The sequence below is a fragment of the Spermophilus citellus genome (genome assembly GCF_964194105.1).
Source record: "Spermophilus citellus genome assembly, chromosome: 1".
NCBI classification, from domain to species: Eukaryota; Metazoa; Chordata; class Mammalia; order Rodentia; family Sciuridae; genus Spermophilus; species Spermophilus citellus.
In genome coordinates this window covers 125019601-125040387 of record NC_138182.1, presented here as the reverse complement: position 1 = coordinate 125040387, position 20787 = coordinate 125019601, and the positions used below count along the sequence as shown (strand labels likewise).

Genomic DNA, 20787 nt, shown 5'->3' with positions numbered 1-20787 from the left:
ACAAATCTCAAGGGAGGAGAGCTTTCATTCAGGAAGCGTTGGCACCATCTGTCTGCATTGTTTGCATGCTTGGAAATCAGTAAGACCTGCTGCTGTAGCATCCAGGGAGCTTACTTGGTAGCACCTCAAAACTGTAGAGGGTCAGGGTTAAAAGACAAAGTGGTAGATTAAACAGACTGGCTTGGGTTATAACTTGAAGCCTCGCCATGTATGTGTCCTACTTATCTCTCTGTGCCTCTACTTGGAACCAATCCTATTCTTGCAAGCATTTAAATGGAACAATAAAAACACTTAGCATGGTACCTGGCACAGTGTAAGGTCTCAATAAAAGTTAGCTCTGGTTGTTACTAAGGAGGTCCAGTATTAATACCCAGACCCAAACAAAACCCTTCCTTCTGCTAATTCCCCTGACCTCAGGACCCCTGGGAACCGGCGGGCTCATTGCTTAGTTTTGTTAATTATCCTACAGGAAGAACTGGGAATATCTATCCAAATGCACAGCCAGCATTTGGGCTGAGAGACACTTAGCCTGTTTCTTCTCCATTTGAGCAGCCATTCTTCCCGAGCTCATTCTGGCCAGGGATGGGGGAGAGAGCAGAACCATCCCTGCAGGGCTGTCTTACAAAGCCCCAGAACTTTTTCTCCAAGGGTTCAGAAAGAACTTCCATTGCACCAAAACCCACAGATGGGACTGCAGTTGGATAGAGTTTGCAAAGAGAAGACTGGTGATTAGGCCAAGATTACAGTAAGAACACCAGAGGGCTGTACCTTGAGGACCCTGAGAAAATACAGAAGGAAGGAACTCTAAGGTGGGGCAGGTAGCTTCCCAAGCCAGCGCACTGCAGCTCTCATGTACGTGAAAGGCAGCACCTTCACCTTGCCTGACAGGAAGCTTCAGATTAAACTGAAACATACTGAAAATATTAAAGTCTCTTGGAATAAAAAATAGCTCCCAGGCCCAAGACTACACCTGGATGTAACTAAAAAGTTTTATTGGACCTGGAGACTCTCAAACTAAAAGCCAAGCTGGGGGCAGTGAATGAAGAAGATCACACAGCAGGCCTCTGCAGGTGTGTGGGGTAGAGGGGCTGTGAATGAGTAAGACAGCCTATTTCCTGAACCCTTTGCCAGATGCCTTCTCCACACGCTATCTCCTTGGTGTGGCATGGCAGCACGTACATTGGGCCCTAGTTGATGGAGGAGAAAACTGAGGCTCAGAATTAGAAATGTGCTCAATATTTTATATATGTATATATACACATACACACGCACACACACACGCACAAAGGGCAAGAGAAAGAGAAATTTCTGTGGTTCATGTATTATGCACAGGTTGAGTATTCCTTATGCAAAATGTTTGGGACCCAAAATATATAGACTTTCATAACTTTTTCAGATGTTGCAATATTTGCATATACAAAATGAGGTACCTTGGGGATGTGACCCAAGTCCAAACACAAAATTCATGTATGTTTCATGTGTACCTTATATACATAGCCTGAAGATAATTTTATATGAGACTTCTAGTGCACCTGTATTTAGACTGTGACCTTGGCATGAGGTTTGGTGTGGAATTTTCCACTTGAGGCATCATATCAGTGCTCAAAACGTTTTAGATTTTGAAACATTCTGAGTTTAGATTTTCAGATTGGGTTGCCCAACCTACACTATGATGAACTCCATGAAAATCACTACTGCTCAACCTGTTCTAGTGACAAAAATACTAATTCCTTAGGGCTCAACCTAATATAACACATTATATAAATTACCTCATAGTGAATAAATTACATACAAATTGGAACACACATAAGTGCCATATTTTATGCATCAATTATATAATGTTATCTATAAATTATGTAACATGAGTAAGAGGCAGAATGCTTCGAGGTTGGGAACACAGATTTTTGAGTCAAACTGCATGGACAAAGTGGCTCTGCCACTTTGAATTAATAATGTAGTCTCTCAGTGCCTTTATTCCTCATCTGTAAAATTAGCTAATAATAGTACCATCCTCCTGGGATGGTTGTAAGAATTAAGAAAATACCAATGAGGTTCTAGAGGAGTGGCTGGTGATTATTCCTTATTAACAGTCATCAGGCCTGCTTTTATTCATCAATTCCTTCCAGCAATCCTTGGCAACAGCCAATGCTACCTTCCTTCCACAGGAAGAAACCTGAGACTCAGAGATCCGCCCAGGAATATGCATCTAGTGACCCATCAAGAAATGACCCTCCGCTCTTTCTCAGTCCTAACTCCTACTGTTCCTTGTAGCCTGTCCAGCCCCTCCTGGAGGTCTCCATGGGTCTTCGTTTATCTTTCAATAAAAGAGGCTGGGTTGGCGGGCTTATGGGTCCTTCTAGCTTCATCATGCCAGAGGATGCTGACCAAGGCAGCAGCATCAGAAATACTAGGATCAAATGTTTTCTGTCCCATGAAGCAGTCTCTTCAGCCATGTGGCCAAAAGCATTCTGTATTTAGGGTTCCAATTTTTTTTTTCATTTCTGCTATTTCTTTCCAGAGTCCTCAGTACATTTCCTAATTAATCACTCCCACTTAATTTCCTAAAGCAATCACATCCTCCCCACAGGCAAGCGGACTCGTCTCAGGCAGAAGCACACACACCAGCTGGCCCCTCAGCTATGTGGGAGTGTGTGAGCAGCCCTTGGATGCAGCCCAAAAGCAGCATAGACACAGAAAATGTGGCGTGGGGAGCTACGCTCAGAAGATACTCTTCCCATCCTGGTGACATGTGGGTTTCCTGGTGAGCAAAAGGGACACTGTGATATGATTCTCCAAAGAAACCTTAGGATGCTGGAGATCCATCTAGAGCATTTCCTGATACAGAAAGATGACCTCTACCAGCAGCGACTCTGCCGCCAGGCAGGTGGGGGTCAAGGTAGGAAGCTGGGTTCCACTCCCAACTTTGCCCATCATTTGCTGTGTTTGGCCTGGGTTTTCCTTTTCTTAAGCCTCAGTTTTCTCATCTTTAAAATGAGAACAGTACATACTCTACAGCGTGTTGTAAGGCCAAAGCCACAGATACAATAGCTTAGAGGAGACGAACAGAGGCTATAAAGGAGTAAAGTTGGTCTGAACAAAGAAAAAATATCCTGGTGTCAAATGGCAGCCAACTTAGTCTAGAGTTGGAGGTACCATAGGGAGTAGGGGGGACTGTGGTAAAATGAGCCATGCCTCACATAAAATCCAGTCAATTACTGCCATGGAGCCAAGCAGACCGCGGATAGCTAGACTTTCCAACTTAAAAAAAAAAAAGCTAGAAATAGATCTACATATGTATTCACCCGATCTTAAAATATTGGCATGAAATTAACATTTAAAAAAAATTATGTGAGCCTATGCCATTTGAGCCAAGCACAACACTCCAAGGGGCTGGATTTGGCCAACTGACCCTTGATTTCCAAACTCTGTCAATGTAAATATTAACTGAGACAATATAATATATAAAGCACTTAGCTGTGTGCATAACACATAATAAACACTCAATAAATGGTAGCTGTGGTTGTTATTATTATTACTACCATCAACTTCTCTATAATTCAGAAACCACAGCTCTAATAATGAGTGTAAGGATTATCAATAGCTGTCAGGTTTGTGGACATCTATGAAAATCTCTGAGGGCACCACAGAGATTAACCACTGTGTACACACAAAGTTGTGCTGCTCTATTAATGTCAACATACCTCACTGAGATTGAGGCAGAGAGTGGTTTTCAACTGAAGGTGATTTTGTCCCCAGGGGAGATATGGCAACGTCTGGAAACCCTAACACTAACACTTAAGAGTGGTTACAAAGTAGGGGTGCTATTGGAATCTACTGGGTAGAGGTTAGAGATGTTGCTAAATAACTTATGAAAAGGACACCTCCCAACAACAACAAATCCCACCAAAAATGTCTACGGCACTGAGGCAGAGAAGCCCCAGGCTAGATGGAGGTGTCCCCTTGTGTCCTCTCATGGGAGAAATTTATGGAAATGGAGGTCTGGTTAGGCTTCATAGCATGTGGGAGAAGCTACAGGCAGGAGAACCAGTGTCTTAATTCTCTCCTCTGTGAGGCTCAAGGATCTGCTTTCATTCCACCTCCTACATTATCTTTTCATGATTGTCTTAACAACTGCCACATCAATGTACTTCCTTAAAGAAACCATTAAGGGTGCACAGATTAGACAATGGGATCTCGGGAAACCATGAACTTGTGAGATAAACTGCTGGAGCCATGGTCACTAAACAAGCTTCAGGGCAGATGTGGGAGAGAATCTTCCTGGGTCCTGGTCCTTGTCCCTTGGGAAGTCGTCCTTCCATTTCGCTGTTGCCATGGTAATTATAAATCAATTTTGTCTATCCATTACAGCAGTTACTCCATAGAATGTTCTCAACAGGCATTGTTGAACTCGCCCTAGTTATTCCATGGATGTGAAAGTAATCACATTTTTGTATGTTCTATAATTCCGGCTACATTTGTGATCGGCCTTCACCTCAAATAGGATAAATAAGCGAGGTTGTATTGTACTGTGGTTTTCATGCATTGCTATGACTACTCAGAACAAAGAAAATTGTGCTAGCAGCAAAAGCAAATGATTGTTGTTTACCTAAAGAAAGGAAAAAAAAAAGAGTGACATTTATCAATCCTTACATTTGGCTATTTCACATATCTCATTTATTCCTCCCTAGAATTTGGAGAATTTCTTTAGGTTAATTTTCTCGAACAATGCACATATCAGAAATACCTGTGAGCTTTATAAAATCCCAATGTCAAAAAAGCACCCCAGAATTGTTACATCAGCCTCTCTGGGGACAAGACCTAGGCATCAGTGATTTTATTTCTCCCCAGGTGATTCCAATGTGCGGGTAAGTCTGAGAACCAGGGTTTCAGGACTCATTATTCTTACGATGTTGACATCCTAAGGGAAAATAAACCCCCTAAGGGCACCCAGCTGGACAATGACAAACCTGCGACTCAACGCCAGGTCCGCTTTCCCCAATACCATGCATAATCTCTCTCATTGTGCCACCTTCTCCCCAGCAGTGTATTATCCATTGCTTTCTCACATAGTTATTTAGTTATAAGTTTGTGAACCTGAGTCAAAAGGAATAATCTTGGAGCTGTAGCTTGATGGTAAAGTGATTGTGAGGAACCGGGTTCAATCCTCAGCACCACATAAAAATAAAGATACTGGATGTCTATCTATAACATATATATATTTTTTTTAAAAAAAAAAGAATTATCATGATGACTGTCAGAGACTTTTGACTTAATGGGAACCTTTAGAATGGGTCTGGGAAACAGGAAGGCAGCCTGGTCTGGTACTCGTGCAAGTGCACAGGTGAAATGGAAAGCCTCTGTGTCCCCTCCCTTTGTTCTGCTGGTCAAGATTCCAGCTTAGAATGGAAGCATCCCGTTGACATGACATGGGTCATTAGCTCCCACATCAGGTCCATTCTAATGGCAGGTTTCCCATTCTCCAGCTGGGTGCCCTTAGAAAGTTCATTTTCCTCTTAACTAGGAAGGAGTGAGACCTTTGCTCACAGACCCTGGGGAATGTATCCTACGGACACAGAAGGTGGCATTCCCATCACCTAGGAAGGACGGCTGCTAGGAAGAGAGAAGAAAAGAATCCACCCCAGATAGCACACTTCTTCTACAGGGAGGAGACAGAGGAACTTAAAAAAATGGAAGATCAAAGCAGGTTCACAGGTACCTGATGATCCCCAAGAAGTACTCACAAAACCCCAGAAGCCCATGCAATCAGAATCCCTGAGACAGACAAGGTCACTCAGTGGAAATACACCACCTGGGGAAGTGGCCATAATGTCCTCAAAGCCATTTTTCTAAGGATGAGGTCAAAATCTTTTATCAGATTACCTAGATTCAAGAAAATAAAGGAAATTTAGATTGGGGCTCTTGGACAATTTTATGAAAGAAATGGAGGCGTTCCCAGACAATGCCTCTCAACACAGGTGGCATAAGTCCCAGGGACTACCTAGAAAAGTTAAACCCAGTGTCCTGACTTATCATCAAACAGACAAGCTGGTACATTTTGCCAGATGTGAGGCAAGGAAATAATGCCAATAAATAAATAAATAAAGTCACCATAAAAAACAAAACCAAAATGAGAGCTGCCACACTTTCTCTCATGAGGCAGTAGTAAGGAACAGGAACTTTACATGTTCAGTAAAGAGACACGTGCATCTCTGACCAAAGTGGGTAAGTAATACTGGCAGAAGCCAGGGGCATTCTGGGGCCAAGAGTCAAAATGCAGGTGTGTTAAAATACCGCACTGTCCTGGGCTTGCCTGGAAGTCACCCTCCTTCACAAGACGCTATTCTCTACCCCACAAGGGATCTTCCAGATCTGGGCATCCACAGATCCCATCATTCAGGGTCCTGAGCAATGGGATCCCTATAAGTTATTAGCATTACAGAAATAATTTTTCAATGTATAAATCTATGGACAAATCAAAATACAAACTAAAGAACAACAATTAATTGTCACTATTCAATTTATAGGTAGTAAGTTCCTCTGACAAGTCAAGTTCTGAGCTAGAAGACTTACATGACATATTCCTCATGTTCACAGTAACCCTGAGAGGTACTTACTCTGATACCCATTTTACAGTTGAAGATCCCAAAACTCAAAGAAATGAGGGGACCTATCCACAGCCATGCCAGAAGCAATGGCATGTGAAATCAGATATGTCTGACTTAAGCATCTGTGCATTTGCCACAATTCCACAGGTTTCCAGTATCCCAAATTTAGTTAAAGCATCAACTGTGTGTTGAGTATTTTGCATCTGTTATCCTTAATTCTTTTATTAGATATTACTGTCTCCAGAAGTATTTTTTTAGATAAGAAAAACAAGTAATTTAATGAAGGGCACATTTTTAATTCAGATTTTTGAATCCAGATATCTTTGGTGCTAAAGTTTGGGGTCTTTCCATTAAACCTGTTGCCTGGGAGACTAAATTTGATTTTTAAAAAGGTGTTGACTTCATCTTATGTCTGCCAGCATTGTACAAAGCTTCTGTGTAGAAATACACAGTTCATGCCCTCAAGAAACTTCCAATCTAGTTAAGAAATTAGATTCTAAGGTACAGAAAATAACACAGACAATTAGTTTTTAAAACATAGTCATGAAATGGCTGCTATGGAAAGACTTTTTTCCTGGAGAGCTGGACCCCTCTTGAATCTATATTCTAAGGCTAATTTATAAAAAGCTGAGCACACTGTGAATTGTCCTGAGTCATCACTGCACACTTCTTGAGGTCCTGAGCCTCCAAGTAAAAAGTGAGATTGCTTGGAAGTGCCATGTTGTGAGGAAGCTCAAGCCACCCAGACAGGTCACCTGCAGGGGCACTCTGATCAATACCTCCAGCCATCTCAGCCTTCCAGCCATCAGAGTCTCAATGCCATCCATGTTGCGCTAACAGCCTGTGTGAATGATAGAACCCAGCCTTCAAGTCTCCCTGGTCATTCCAGACCCTGAGCTGAACTTAAGCTATCATGAAGCAGAGACAAGCCAGCCCTACTGAGCAACAGCCACCCCCCTAGCTTAGAAAATCACTGAGGACAACATAATGCTTATTGTTTTCCAATACTAAATTTTGAGGTGATTTGTAAGCAGCACAAGGTAAAATAATGGCTCTGAAGGGTTATCTCATGCCAGACATGGTCCTCTAGGCTGGCATCAGTGCTTCATCTGATCCTCCCACAACCCGGGGAACAGGTCACAGTGCAGGAGCATGTCAGGGTTACTTGGCTACCAAGAGCATTCAAATCCAGGCCATGCCAACCCCAAGCCAACACTTTCCACTGTGCTACAGAGGAAAGAAAATTATGCCTTTGTGTAAATTCTACAAACCCCACACCAATCAGTTTCAAGAAACACTGACTGCTATTTTTGAAACTAAACATCATCTTTTTCTTTCTTAATTTCAGAAGGCTTACTGTGAAGCTGAGCTAATTATTTGAGCCTTAATCAAGGACTAGCCACTCCCTGAAGCAGCTGTCCTGGCCCCTCTCTCTTCTTCTAGGAAGTCCCTTGGGTTGGCTGGATGTTGGCTCAGGTCTAAACTCCAAACCTCAGTCCCCAGAAGCGAAGATGCATAGGGCTGAAAGGGTCTTTGGACATCATCCAGTCAACTTCCATCATCACTTTTAAATATGAGGAAACTGAGGCCCTGAGAGGTCAAGCGACTTGTCCAAGGTCACACAGTGAGTCAGAGGCATAGCCAGGTCGCCCAATTCCCAGGCAAGCATTCTTTCCACTCCACCACGCTGCCTGCCGTTGCTAAAAATTCCCAGAGCTGCCTTCCTCAGCGCTCCTCTTGACAAAGCTGCTTCCCCCCCACACAACTACACACAGTCACATCTGGCAAGAGGTGCTATCACCCTGCTCTGCTTGTGAAATGCTGTTTTGCAACGAAGGCCTCTTTGTTCGTTAGCAACACACAAAGAAAACCGTAGCTCAGTCCTCTTGGAAAGAGATGTTTCTTGTTTTAAAGATGGGAGGAGAGAGAGCTTCCTGGCTGACTGTGACTCCATCAGCATGCTGCTCCAGTCAGGAAAGAACCCAGAGATTTAGGTCTCTGCAGCATTTCTAGACTGTACAAGGAGGGCACATGGCAGGGGGGAGCTTATGGGAAACGTTTCAGAAAGTATTAAAATGTATGCCTCAACCAAGTAAACAGAGCAGATTGGTTACCATCTTGTGGTATGAAGTAATTAGGAGGGGGTGGAACGGGGAGCTAGAATCAGTAAAGGCTCCCATGAAGCAACTGGCCTCCTGTTTGGATTCCTGCTCCAGTCCTGGTTCCCACTGCTTCTCACTTTGTTCCTCATCTGGGATCTTCCTTCTCTGGACCCTAAAGGAGCTAGAGCTTTGGTGCTGAGAGCCCTTAGAACATGATCTGTGACCCCAAGTCACCCATCTGGTGCTTCTCTGCCTGGTTCTGCATTACCACCTCTTTCTATACTAGATTTGGTCTTTCTTCTGTCTCCCTGGCTTCCCAGATGAATAGAGGCTTCCTGAGTGATCTTGACTAAAGCCCAAATTTTGATATGGAAGCCAGGAACCTTCTCATGAAAAACAAATCTAGGGAGACAGGAAGCTGCAGATCCTCCTGGCTCCTCTCCAGGACATCTCTCCTTGGAGGTGGGCTGAGGTCAGTAGGTAGGGGTGGACCAGATGATCCCAGGGCTACCCAAAGGCCCAGAAATATTTTGAAGCGGGAAGGAGACAAGACAGGAAGGAGCAGACCCAGCTCTGTGGCAGCAATTTAGAACTCATAAGCTGGCAGCAGATGGGGAGGGAAGTACCAGCTTTAGCAGGAAAAATAGAGTGAATACATCTCCCATGGTGATTACAAGCCACTGGCCTTCCGCCCTCCAGGACCAGGTGTCCAAGAACCACCATCTGACACACTCACATGTTAGGTTCTGGGCACAAGTTGAGATCTCCTAAGAGAAATTCCCTGGGCTATGTGAAGGTTCTCCAGTCCTCGCCTTGGAGCCAAGTCTTCCCCTGGCCTACCAGGCTCTTAGGCAAAACTGCCCAAAGGACAAATTTCATCCCGAAGCCCACTCCCTTGTTTCCCCAGGGAAAATTCCTTCCTGTTTAGTTCAACCCAAGAGAGGACTCTAATGGAATCAGCAGGCCCAGAAAACAAGGTCCAGCTCCAGGTTCAGCTGTGACCCAAAAGGGGAGGGCACGCTGGCTTCCTAAAGGAGGCCCTGTGTCTCCTTGTGGCCTCAAACGGGGCTGCACCCTGTGTCAGTGTTTATGAAATGCCTCTCAAATAAGGTCAGTGTTCTACGCAGTCAGGACTCTAATAAAATGCAGAATGCGCGTTGTTTGCCAGCAAGCTGCGGAGGCATTCCTGAGAGCTTTCTTGGATACAATTGTTCTCAGATTAATATTTTCCCCATGAGTTTTTTCTAATTCCACTTGTACTGTTTTTTATGATGTGTGACTTTTTCTACATATTTGTCCACACCAAGAGGGATGAGTGCCACTTGCATTCGCCAGTGATTCCTGAAGGCTCAGGGTTCACCCTTCGCAGTCCCAGCACCTCCCCTACCCATCAATCTCCCCATGAGCCTAGCCTGGTCACTTGCTTTGGCAGCCATTTGATGAAAAGGGATGGTCCTAGCTGATTTTTGTGCTGTTTTGAACTGTTCTGGTTATGAAGACATAACCAGAACATCGTGGGCTTTATTCATCATAGCAGACACTCAACCAGAGGCTCCTAGAAATGACTCCATTCTTGGTGTATTCCCTGTTTGGTCCTACAATCTCACCCACTGCACTTATTAATCACCCAGTGAGGTAAACAGTCCTCTGTGTCCTACCTGCTTGGATCTCTACATGGCTGGTGAGAGGCTACAGTTGCATTTGTAAAAGATGTGTTTGGTTAAGTGAAAAAACTTAACCGAGACCAGAGTTGGAAGACATGGGTGATCTGAGGAAGGTTATTAAGATCCCTAAGTTTCCTCACTTATCTATGAATGAAAGACTCTAAAATATACCTTGATCATTTTGAAGATACAGGATTCAGTGGTTCTGGTCAGATATGTAGGTGGACTCCTTCACATACTCACATAGCACTGAACTTAAGAGATGCTTGGGGATATCTGATTTCAGTTCAACCTTGCATCAACCCCATGAGATAAGTGTTCTTCCTCCCATTCCAAAGGTCACTGATGAGGTGGTGGAGATGTGTAAGGCACATATGGGTCCTGCACTTAGAAAATGATGGACACCAACACTCAGCCTGGGTGTCTTTATTCATTTAATGCTGCATCCTCAACTGTACTCCCCACTGGCCTCTCACTAACATTGCATGGAAAAACCATGTGCAGGACACTTTCTACCTGCATTCTAGAACTAGGCAGACATGGAGAGGAGAAAAAAGAATGTCAGAAACTTCTGCAACATATTTCTGAGCAGGACTGCTCTTCAGTGAAATCCTTACTGCTGTGCTTTTCTGTGACAGAATAATCTGCTCTATTCTTGGTTTGGATAAAGAGCTGAGAAGAATGTCTAAGGAATTCATCACTTAGAGATTCTAATATTGCAGCACCCCAACATACTCTGTGAACATGATCAAAGGCTTTGGATGGCCATGAAGATGAAGTCTAAGGGTTTTTTCAGGACAGATCCATGAGGTAGTTGTATATCATTAGTCTCTAGTGAAGGTCCAAGCCATGAAGATCTCCTGAAATCTGGTCTCGGGAACTGGAGCTCCCATGGCAATGGTCCATATTTGGTATCAGTTCCAGGAGAAGGCAAGAAGCCAGGACAGAAGGGCAGGAAGAAGGAGCTGTTCAAGTTCGGAAAGAGGTGAACACATGTGCAAATCCATGGTCAAGTCAAAACCTTCATATGAACAGAGGACCATGAACTCCATACTAAGAAGAAGGACTGGGTTGGGGAATGTACTCATTCTATAGAGCAGAGGAGCAAAGAGCAAGCAGGTCTACCACTAGAGCTGGGGGTGTGCAAAACAACTCAGGAGGGAGACAAGGTGGGTGGTGAGACATGCTGACAGACTTTCAGGAACCACAACACACACTGCTGCCAAAGTGGGGAATGAATCTGGGGTCAGGAACCCAGTCTGGTATTTCAAGCAAGAGAAAAGACTGAGCCCACACAAGCAGTGATAAGGCCACAAGTGAAGTCACACTTTGCTCCTGCCAGGACGAATTTCATGTACATCCTGTTCTAACAGGACCTGACGCCAGACTCAACGAGCCAGAGATCATGGCTAAGAGAAAGTAAGTGGGACATTTACCTAGAAAGGAAGCTCATCTCCATCAAAACTTGAGAAGATGCTTAAGAGGAAAAATACCAAAGAGGCCCATCAGAACTGTTTTTTGGAGAAGGGGGTAGCCCTTGCTATGGATTGGATATGGTTTGAGTGTGTCCCCCAGAGGTCCAGGTACTAGAAGCCTGGTCCCCAACATAGCAATGCTGGGGGGTAGGGGAACCTTTAGGAGCTGGGGCTTAGTGCAAGGAGGTCCTTGGATACGGCCCACATGAATGGAGTTCTCAGGAGAACCAGTTAGAGAATGTTCCATGAGAAACCAAGAGTTTAGAGAAAATTCATCAAACTGCAGAATAAATCATTAATTGGAAATTACTCCAAAGAAAATATGAACAACAGAACTCCAGGGAAAGAAATGCTAATGAGTCCTCAAGATTCCTATCCACTACAGTCAGAAGGAGCAGGACAAACCAATACCCAACCCAAGAAAGAGTTTGGGGGGGAAAATAAAATAAACAGAGAGGACTCTGTTAATTATACTGGCAACTTGAAGAAATATCCCACAGAGCAAGTTCACTAAAATTGCAGAGGAAATAAATAGTGGGAGACAGGGAAAAGAGTGGGGCATTTGCTAGAGAAGGAATCAAAATAGGAAATGTCCCTGAAATGATTTGCCAGAGTTAATTAGGATAAATACTAAGTGTTATACTTAGACTTCAAAAAGTCAACTGCACAGGTACAGGGGGACTGTAAGATAAGAGCAGCGAAGACCGGGAGTCGCAGAGGAGGCAGGAATTGGGTCTATTCAGAATGAGCCAGCCCAGGTCTGCAGCTGTTCAGAGTGAAAAGTCCACTTCAGAATGCACTAAGAGGAGTCAAATAAGGCATCCAGGGTGAAGAAGGTCTCCTCTAACTAATACACCCTGAGCATCCATAATCTGAAAATCCAAAATCTGAAATGCTTCTCAATCTGAAACATTTTGAGCAGGACATGATGCCACAAGTGGAAAATTCCACACAATAAAACTTTGTTTCATGCACAAAGATGCTGTATAAAATTACCTTCAGGCTATGTGTATAAGGTGTATGTGAAACATGAATGGATTCTGTGTTTAGACTTGGGGCCCATTCCCAAGATATTTCACTACCTATGTGCAAATATTCCCAAATCCGAAAACCATCTGAAATCAGAAATACTCTGGTTCTGGGAATGTTAGATGATGGACACTCAACTTTCAAAATCAAAGAACACTGGAGAGCTGGAAATGTAGCTCAGTGGTAAAGCGCTTGCCTAGCATGCACAAGGCCCCGAGTTCCACTCCTAGCAGTACAGGGGAAAAAAAGTTAAATTAAAAATCAATCAATCAATCAATAAAAGACTGGAACCTGTTTCGAGGAAGAGAACTGGGACTGGGGGACAGGGCCTATCCCAAAAAACTCTAACACATACGGAATAGCTGAAGTAATTATAAAAGTTTATGGAAGGAAAGAAAAGACTCCAGTAAGTGGGTGGTGAGAAACACAACAGCAGCAATAAGAAGTCTGAAAACCTATCATTTGGAAAATGATGATATTTGCTCTGTGTAGCAACAATCAATGGGAGAGAAATTCAGCCCCCACACCAAGAAAATTTTCTTACAAGGACTATTTTTACAAATGAAATAAATTGCTGTTGGAAGAATCGAGTTCTTCATCACTAGACATAATTGAGCAAGGGACACTGGCCAGTTTCCCTGTTATTACGCTGATGGAAAACCAATCTTTACAGGGTTGGAACTTGGGCAGGAGGACCCCTTGTGAATCTGGCAATCAATATTTTTCCAAATCAGGCTTCATACTAAGCATGGTCTGGAAGGAGGAGTACAGTCTGTGAGAATTATGATAATGAAAGGAAAATTTATGGTAGATGCCCACTACCCCAGGAAGTCCACATGAGTTAATCCAATTCAGCATCTTATGAAAGAGCCATTATTATTATTCCCATTTACAATGAGGAAACTGAAGTCACCCAACTTGCAGGTGGCAGAATGAGGATTTGAGCCTTGTTTACTTTCACCCACAAAGATCATTCCTCTTCCCACCACCGTCTCCTTGAGATTGAAGACCTGTAATTATACTTCTTGGCCAGTTTTTCCCAGGAATCACTGTATCTAACATGGTACTCCAACACTGAAGGCCTCAGGAGCAGGGGATGCTGTAGCCTGTCAGTAGCCCAGCAGTAACAAAACACTATCCAGGTCTGCAGAACATAGCACAGGGCTCCTAGTATGAGCTCCCCACCTGGGTGGAGCTGATTAAACCCAAGGATGGGGTGCCTTGAGTGAGGGAGAGTCTTAGGAAATCAGCATGGTGTGCCACACAGCAGGGGTACCCTCCGCATCCACCCATTCAGGATCACTGGTGGTCCAGAGCTGCCTCTGGAGCTGCCACTAGGCCCATCTCTTGTTTTCCTTTCTTTTCAGCAATTCTAAAAAGGGTTAAGACCACTTTCATAATGAGGGTGGAGCATGCTAGTAAATACAGCTGTTTCAAGTAAAAGCTGTAAGGGAGGCAGACATAGGAAATCAGTAAAAGGAGGTATTTGGGGAAAGATAGAAGGAATGATCATTGAAAGAAAAAAGTTGGGGCCAAAAATTCCCCATGAAAATCCACCACCCAAAAATAAGTAAATAAAATGCATTCCTTATTTAAATAGACCACAAAGCAGCACACCCATGGAAAAGATATAAACCACTTCAACCGTAATCCCCTTTTTATGGAACAGAGGCCAACCTGGGCTTAATTGCAGATCAGGCCTGAGAGGAGAGAGGGAGAACAAGGAGACTAGGCAAGAGGGTGCCAGGCATAGCCAACATGCAGATGAGGAACCTGCCTCCACAGGATCTGGAGCAAACTCTAGAGTGGACATCTCAAGCCATCCTGCTGGACAGGGCCTGAGAGGAACAAATGGAAATAACAACCGTGGCCACTATCACTAGTAGTTTGTGGCATGCTCTTATGTGCCAGGCACTGGGTTGAGTGTTTCCTATACACAATACCCTTTAATGTTTCCAAATAGGAATGTTTCTGATACATGCTTCAGAGTTGGATAAACAATCACAGCGACCAGGACAAACCAACAGTGTGGCAGGCACCCTGCAGAGTGCTCTGCCTGGATTGCCTCAGGCTACATCCACAACACCCCTACATGCTGCTCTGCCCTGCATTACAGGTGTGGAGCTGAGGCACTAAGGGATTAAATAGACTGCAATCCAGAGCAATGCAGTAACACACTGAGCTGTGCCAACAGAGCCGGAATTCAAACCCAAAGTAGGTTGCCTCCGGGGACCAGGCCCAGACTACCTACGCAGGGCTTTGAACGCTGGCCCTTCTTAGAGTCCAGGCAAAGTGTTCCACAGTCCTGAGCTGCTTTCATTTTCACTTTGAGGGGGAGGAGAACTCAGTGACAACAAACAGATCTGGAGACAAACAAAATAACAATGGAAATGGAATGCAGTGCAATGCAAAAAAAAAAAAAAAAGTAGTGATAGAAAACCCAGATGATCTGCAAAAGCAAAACTCAATAATGATCCTACCAATACATATCAATCAATACAAGAGCAGCAATCGGAACCTGAGGAGAGCACAGGGTGATGCTCAGAAAGCCCTGATTAGAAAGTCTCCTGGTTAAGTGTTCAGGATAGCCTGTGTTTTTTCATGGGCATGTGCACAGTAGGAGTTTTACAAGGTTGCTAAGCAACGCCTGGCAACCAGACTGCAGAGAGGATCACTCAGTAGGAGTCTTTCTTTGGTCATGCTAGCAAGGCAATGATTTTAGTTCATGAAATCCAAATTTTAGATAACCTTACTATCTCAGGTAATTGGTTACCAGTAAGTCACCCTTAGCCATTCATTAAAATGCAAATCTGTAACTGCCCACCTCTCCCTTTAAAATCTATAAAATATTTGTATTTTCAAAGGCTTATAAGCCCTTCATTCAACACATTTTTGTTGAAAACTTACTAAATGCTAGATATTGTTCTAGGCACTGAGGAAGAAGGTTCTGACAGCTCACTGGTGGATTATATCTGGAAAATCAGTAAGACTAAACTGGAATTCTACTTTCAGGAAAATGAAAGGTAGACATAGGAAATCAATAAAAGGGGGTATTTTGGGAAAGATAGAAGGAATAATCATTGAAAGAACCCAGAGAGGTGCAGCAATCTCTTCCAAAAATTGCCTAGCACCCTGGAGGCAGGTGTATGTGCTGCTCAGTAAGCCATCCAGGAGAACACTGCGCTTCCCTAAAGTCCACATCACAGTTGACCAGAGAGGCTCCATGATTCACCAGCTTGTCCCTGGTCCCCTGAGCTGGCCCTGAGGCCTGTAAGTATCAGAACACAGGGCTTGGCTGTTGAGCATCTTGGAAAGTCTCCCACTTGACCTCGGGACCTCTGTGGTCAAGTGAGGGAAAGCCTATGACACGGTGTCGGTTTTTATTGGACCCAACCACCAGCAAAGTTCCCCGTCATCTGGAGTGATGGAGAAAATTAAGTTACCACATTCTCACGTTTCAGCCTCTCGCCGTTCTCCTTCGCAAACAGGAAATGTTTATTTAAATACAGCAGTCTCCAGCATGTTCTGGAGCCAAGCGAAAAACCAAAGATGTCCACTCTTGCCCCGACTCCACTGCTGAGGCCACCACCTCGCCGTGGGTGAGAAGTGGGCCTCTGCCCAGAGGCAGGATAGGGGGATGAGGCCCTGCGTGAGAGCTCATTTTCATGTGCGGCCTCTTTTTCCAGGCTGACATTGTGGTTGGAGAAGAATTACATCTGTAGGCTCCGTTTGTACTCAGAAGGGTAAACGCAACATCTGTTTGCTCTGTGCTCCGTGGTAAATGTTTTGTTTCAGGCACTGCCATGGACTCTCCCTCCCCTCTCAGAGCCTCTGTCTTTGCTGCACAGACAACAAATGACACTGAATTCTCCACTCTGTTTATTTAGCTTTTTTGTGGGTGTCACCTCCTCATGGAGGAGGAAAAAATAAAATCATCAGTAGTCTATAAAGACACAGTTCCTTTTCCATGTGATACGCTAACATTATGGAACACAGATCCCCAACTCTAATAACAGCTGAACTAGGAACCACTCAGGCCCCATGCCAGGCGTAAGCTAAGTCCAAGTGGAGACTCACCCCACTCAGGTTTTCTCTAATGTCATACCACAAGGTTTCTGAAAGTCAAAAGAATCCAGGGAAACAACCACACACACATACCTCTTCATAAAAGGCTCTTTGGGAGGCAGGACAGCAGGAATGGAGAATGAGGAAATGCCTCTTCTTTATTTGAAAGCACAATTTCAACATCTGAAATCAGCACACTGGATTTTCAGAAGGTCCAGAGCATCCACTGGCTGTGCTGGCAAAATTGGTACCCCTGACAAAATGAGCCCTGAGAAATTTAAAAGGCTCATCTAAGGAAGTTTCCTTCCTCCACCCTTTGCTTACATTCTTTAAGTTGCAGGGCTGGCTTCCTTCTGTATATGCAGTGGTTTCCGACAGTTACTGGAATGCAGTAGAAGCTCAAGACATGTTTGGTGAATGAATGAAGGGAAGAATGAATGAGAAAGTCCTCTCTGAAGAAGTCCTCAGCATAGAGCTAGAATTAAACAGCCCTCAAGTGTATGCAGGATGGAACACTGTGTCTGAGCTCACTGAGATGGGGTTGAGAGTGAAGGGCTGTTGAAGGGCTGACCCTGATCCAGCTTGATCCTAAAGGCTGCCTCTCAATTCTAAGAAGGAAAAAGACAAGATAACAGACCAGCCTTGGCAGCCCCACTACCCCCTTGTACAGTAGCCAAAGTGTCACCAGTGACCAGAACTGAGCCAGATGAGATGCAGGTATCTTCAAGCAGCTCCTACTTTCTGCCAGTGCCTGTCAATGACCAACTGTGGCAGCAGGCCTCTGGGAATGCCCAGGATTCTGTCTTCACTATTTCTCCAGTTGTGGAGCAGATGGGCTGCTCTGAGCTGCCTGGGTCTCCTGGCAGAGGTGGCTGGATGGCACCCTAGCTGTGGTGCCATGCCTGTAGATTCTGAAAACTTCCTACACACCAGAAGGAGAGGGGTCCACTTTCCTCAGTTTGCCAAACATGCCACATGATTGTGAAGACGGGGGAGGTGCAGTCTCAAGAACCCAAGCGGGACAGCGAATGTCAGGATGAGCTGAGTGTTTTTAGGATATATGGAAGCAGTAGCGGCAGCAGCTTCTTCTAAGATGCAAGCCCAGCCTAGACCCTCCCAGGACTGTGTATGTGCAGATAAATCTTGGCCTAAACGGAGCCAGGTTCCAGGAGTCAGCAGACTGGTAAGGGCTGTGGGCTCGGGAGCCAGACAGGCTTGGACTCAAAATACTTTAGCTATGCAACCTGGAATAACCGACAAGATGGCTAGAGTGTAAAATGGAGTAATAAGCACTACCTGTGTAACTAAGAGCACTGTTTGTTGTAGAGATTCAAGGACATAATACACATATGCAAATGGAGGCAGAAGAAGTACTCCTGAATGTGAACTATAGTTATTACTTCACTAACTCATGCCATAAAAATACCACTAAAGCGAGTTTTTCATTGATATGGTCTATTATAATATCTGAACAAAGGTGCATAAACCTGGATTCTGACCCTCTTATGGCCATCAACTTGCTGTGTTTCCCTGGGCAAGTCATTTCACATTTCCAGGCCTGATTTTCTAAATGTTAATGAAGACTCAGCTCTAGCCCTCTAGGATTGTATGTTTCAACCCATCAGAACAATCCTTACACTTGAAAAATAATATTTCAAACCAAAGTAAAGCACTAGGAACAAGAAAGTCATTTCTATTGAGTTTCTGCCCAGAGTGACACAAAAAGTGGAAGAGAGGAGGAGATGGGGTGATAGGAGGTGACTAACAGGAATAAACATTCTGCGGCAGTTCATCCCATCTCCAGTCCCTTCCAGCCCAGTCAAGAGCCAGAGGGAAGCTCAATGGCCCACCCCTAAGACACGTGGAGGAGACAGGAGGAAGAGCCATCCATCCAGGGAGTCTGCCATTCTAGGGCAAACCCTCACCCACTCCTCAGCTGGGTTCCCAGGCCGACTCCCACTCCCTCCCATTTCTCCCTCCTTCCCCACCCCACCCCCAAATGTGGACTAAGAGGAGCCCACCCTGGAGTCCAAGTTTTGAATTTGGTCTGAGGATCAAAATGATAAATGTTTCCAAAACGTTGACATATGAAAAGTAAATATTTGGTTGCACAATTGGGGTTAAAACGAGGGTCAATCCACCCCCCTCTCCAAGCTCCTCTCCACTAGCTGCCAAGCCCAGGATCCGAAGCTGAGTGCGGTTTGTAAGATTATAGCGCTCGGTCTCATTTAAAGGGCTGTCAGCATTTCCATTCTCCGGCCCGTTTGGGGAGGCATTTATAACCTAGCCATAAAAAATTCACCAGGGCTGCAACTTGGCATCTCCAAGGCTGCACTCCAACAGGGCGGGTTTTGCAATCATCCACTCTGAATCCGTCCGGTTCTTCAGAAGTTAGACCTTCATACACACTCAACTTTCCTTGCAAGGGCAGCCAGCGAGCAGCTGGCCCATTTTGGTCTCCAAACCGGTCACAGTCTTGGGGCCCTCTCCAACGACTCCGCGTCCTGACGCCCCATCACTAAAGCTTTCTCCTTAGCCCCGCTCTGTAACGAGCGAGGGACCCCTTACACCACCCCAAGATATCCAGACTGCAATGTTCTCTCCTTCCCTCGCCTTGTGTCAGCGTCCTTCTCGCAAGCTGTCAGCGGGCCCTGCCTGGGGGCCCTCACTCCCGGAGATGCATCGCTCTCTGCCCATCGCGGGGGCTTTGAGACTTCTCTCTCCACACCTGCCCCAAGCCACAGCCCCCCAACTCAGAGAACGAGGCATCTGATTAAGGAGTCAGGGAAAACAGACTTGCATCCAGCGCGGCAGAGGGGAAAAGGAAGGATCAAGCGCCCAAGGGCCCCTCTGTGTTACCCAGGTGGGTGGCCCGTGCGGGGCGGGGCGGGGTACTCACAGGCGCTCGGCGTTGCGGGGGATGCCCCGGGGAACCGCTCGGAGGCCCAGCCCGTGGCAGTCCACGCTGGCGGCGGAGCAGGTACACTTGGTGGGGCAGGCGACGGCTAGGGGCCAGCTCAGGACGCTCGCCAGCGCCAGGGCCAGCGCCAGGCGGGCGCGCACGGCGGCGCCGGCCCCTGAGCGCCCGGGGGCCATGGTGCGCAGGGGCCCGCTCCCAAAGGAGGCTGCCTCGGTGGGGCAGGACGCGGGGAGCGCGAGCAGGCGCGCGGGGAGCGCGGGCGGCCTGGGAGCCGGCGGTGGAGTTGGCGCGGAGGAGGGGCGAGCGCGGCGCTCAGGCGCACGGGGCGCGGGAGGAGCAGGGCGCGCCGGGCGGCGGCGGCAGCAGCTCCATCGGAAGGGCCAGAGCTGCCCCGCTGCGCATCGCTCCAAGTGCCCCGGTGCCGGGCGTCCTTTGGCCCGCGTGCCGGCCGCTCGGGCTGCGCGCTGGGTCGGGGAGCTGGGATGAGCGCGGTGGGGCACGGCGCCCGGGGAGGTTGGCTCGGGGCTGGGCTCCGGCGTGCGGCGGCGGCGGCGGCGGCCGGGGTACGGGGCGGCCAGTCGAGCTGGCCGGCGTTCGCTCTAGTCATTCACTGAGCAGGGCAGACACCCGAGACGCGGGGCCCACCCTCCTGCCCCCCCAAAATGCCAGCTCCGCCTCCCATTGGCTGCGCCGCGCGTCATGTCGACTAAGTTGGGAACTTTGCTGGAGCGACCCAGAGCCAGGAGGGAGGAGGAAGCAGAGGAGCTGGAGGGAAGGAACCGAGGAAGGAAAGGGGCTCGGCCCCGGGAAAGAAACATTGAAACTCATTCCCCCTTAGGAACCAAGGACCACAGGACTGGTAGCTCTTTTTGTTGTTATTTTTGTTGTTCTAGCAGTGAGCTGGACACTAAATCCCAGCACAGCCTC

The 20787-nt window shown here is 46.2% G+C and overlaps 1 protein-coding gene across 1 annotated transcript in view; it reads right to left on the bottom strand.

Annotated features, from left to right (window-relative positions):
• Positions 1-20456, bottom strand: part of SLIT3 (slit guidance ligand 3) — a 575787-nt gene extending 555331 nt beyond the window's left edge. Inside the window, exon 1 of the mRNA XM_081292656.1 lies at positions 19840-20456. Within this exon, the coding sequence (XP_081148782.1) occupies positions 19840-20036 (197 nt within the window). The 5' untranslated portion in view covers positions 20037-20456. The remainder of the gene's footprint in view (positions 1-19839) is intronic.
• Positions 20457-20787: the final 331 nt, after the last annotated feature.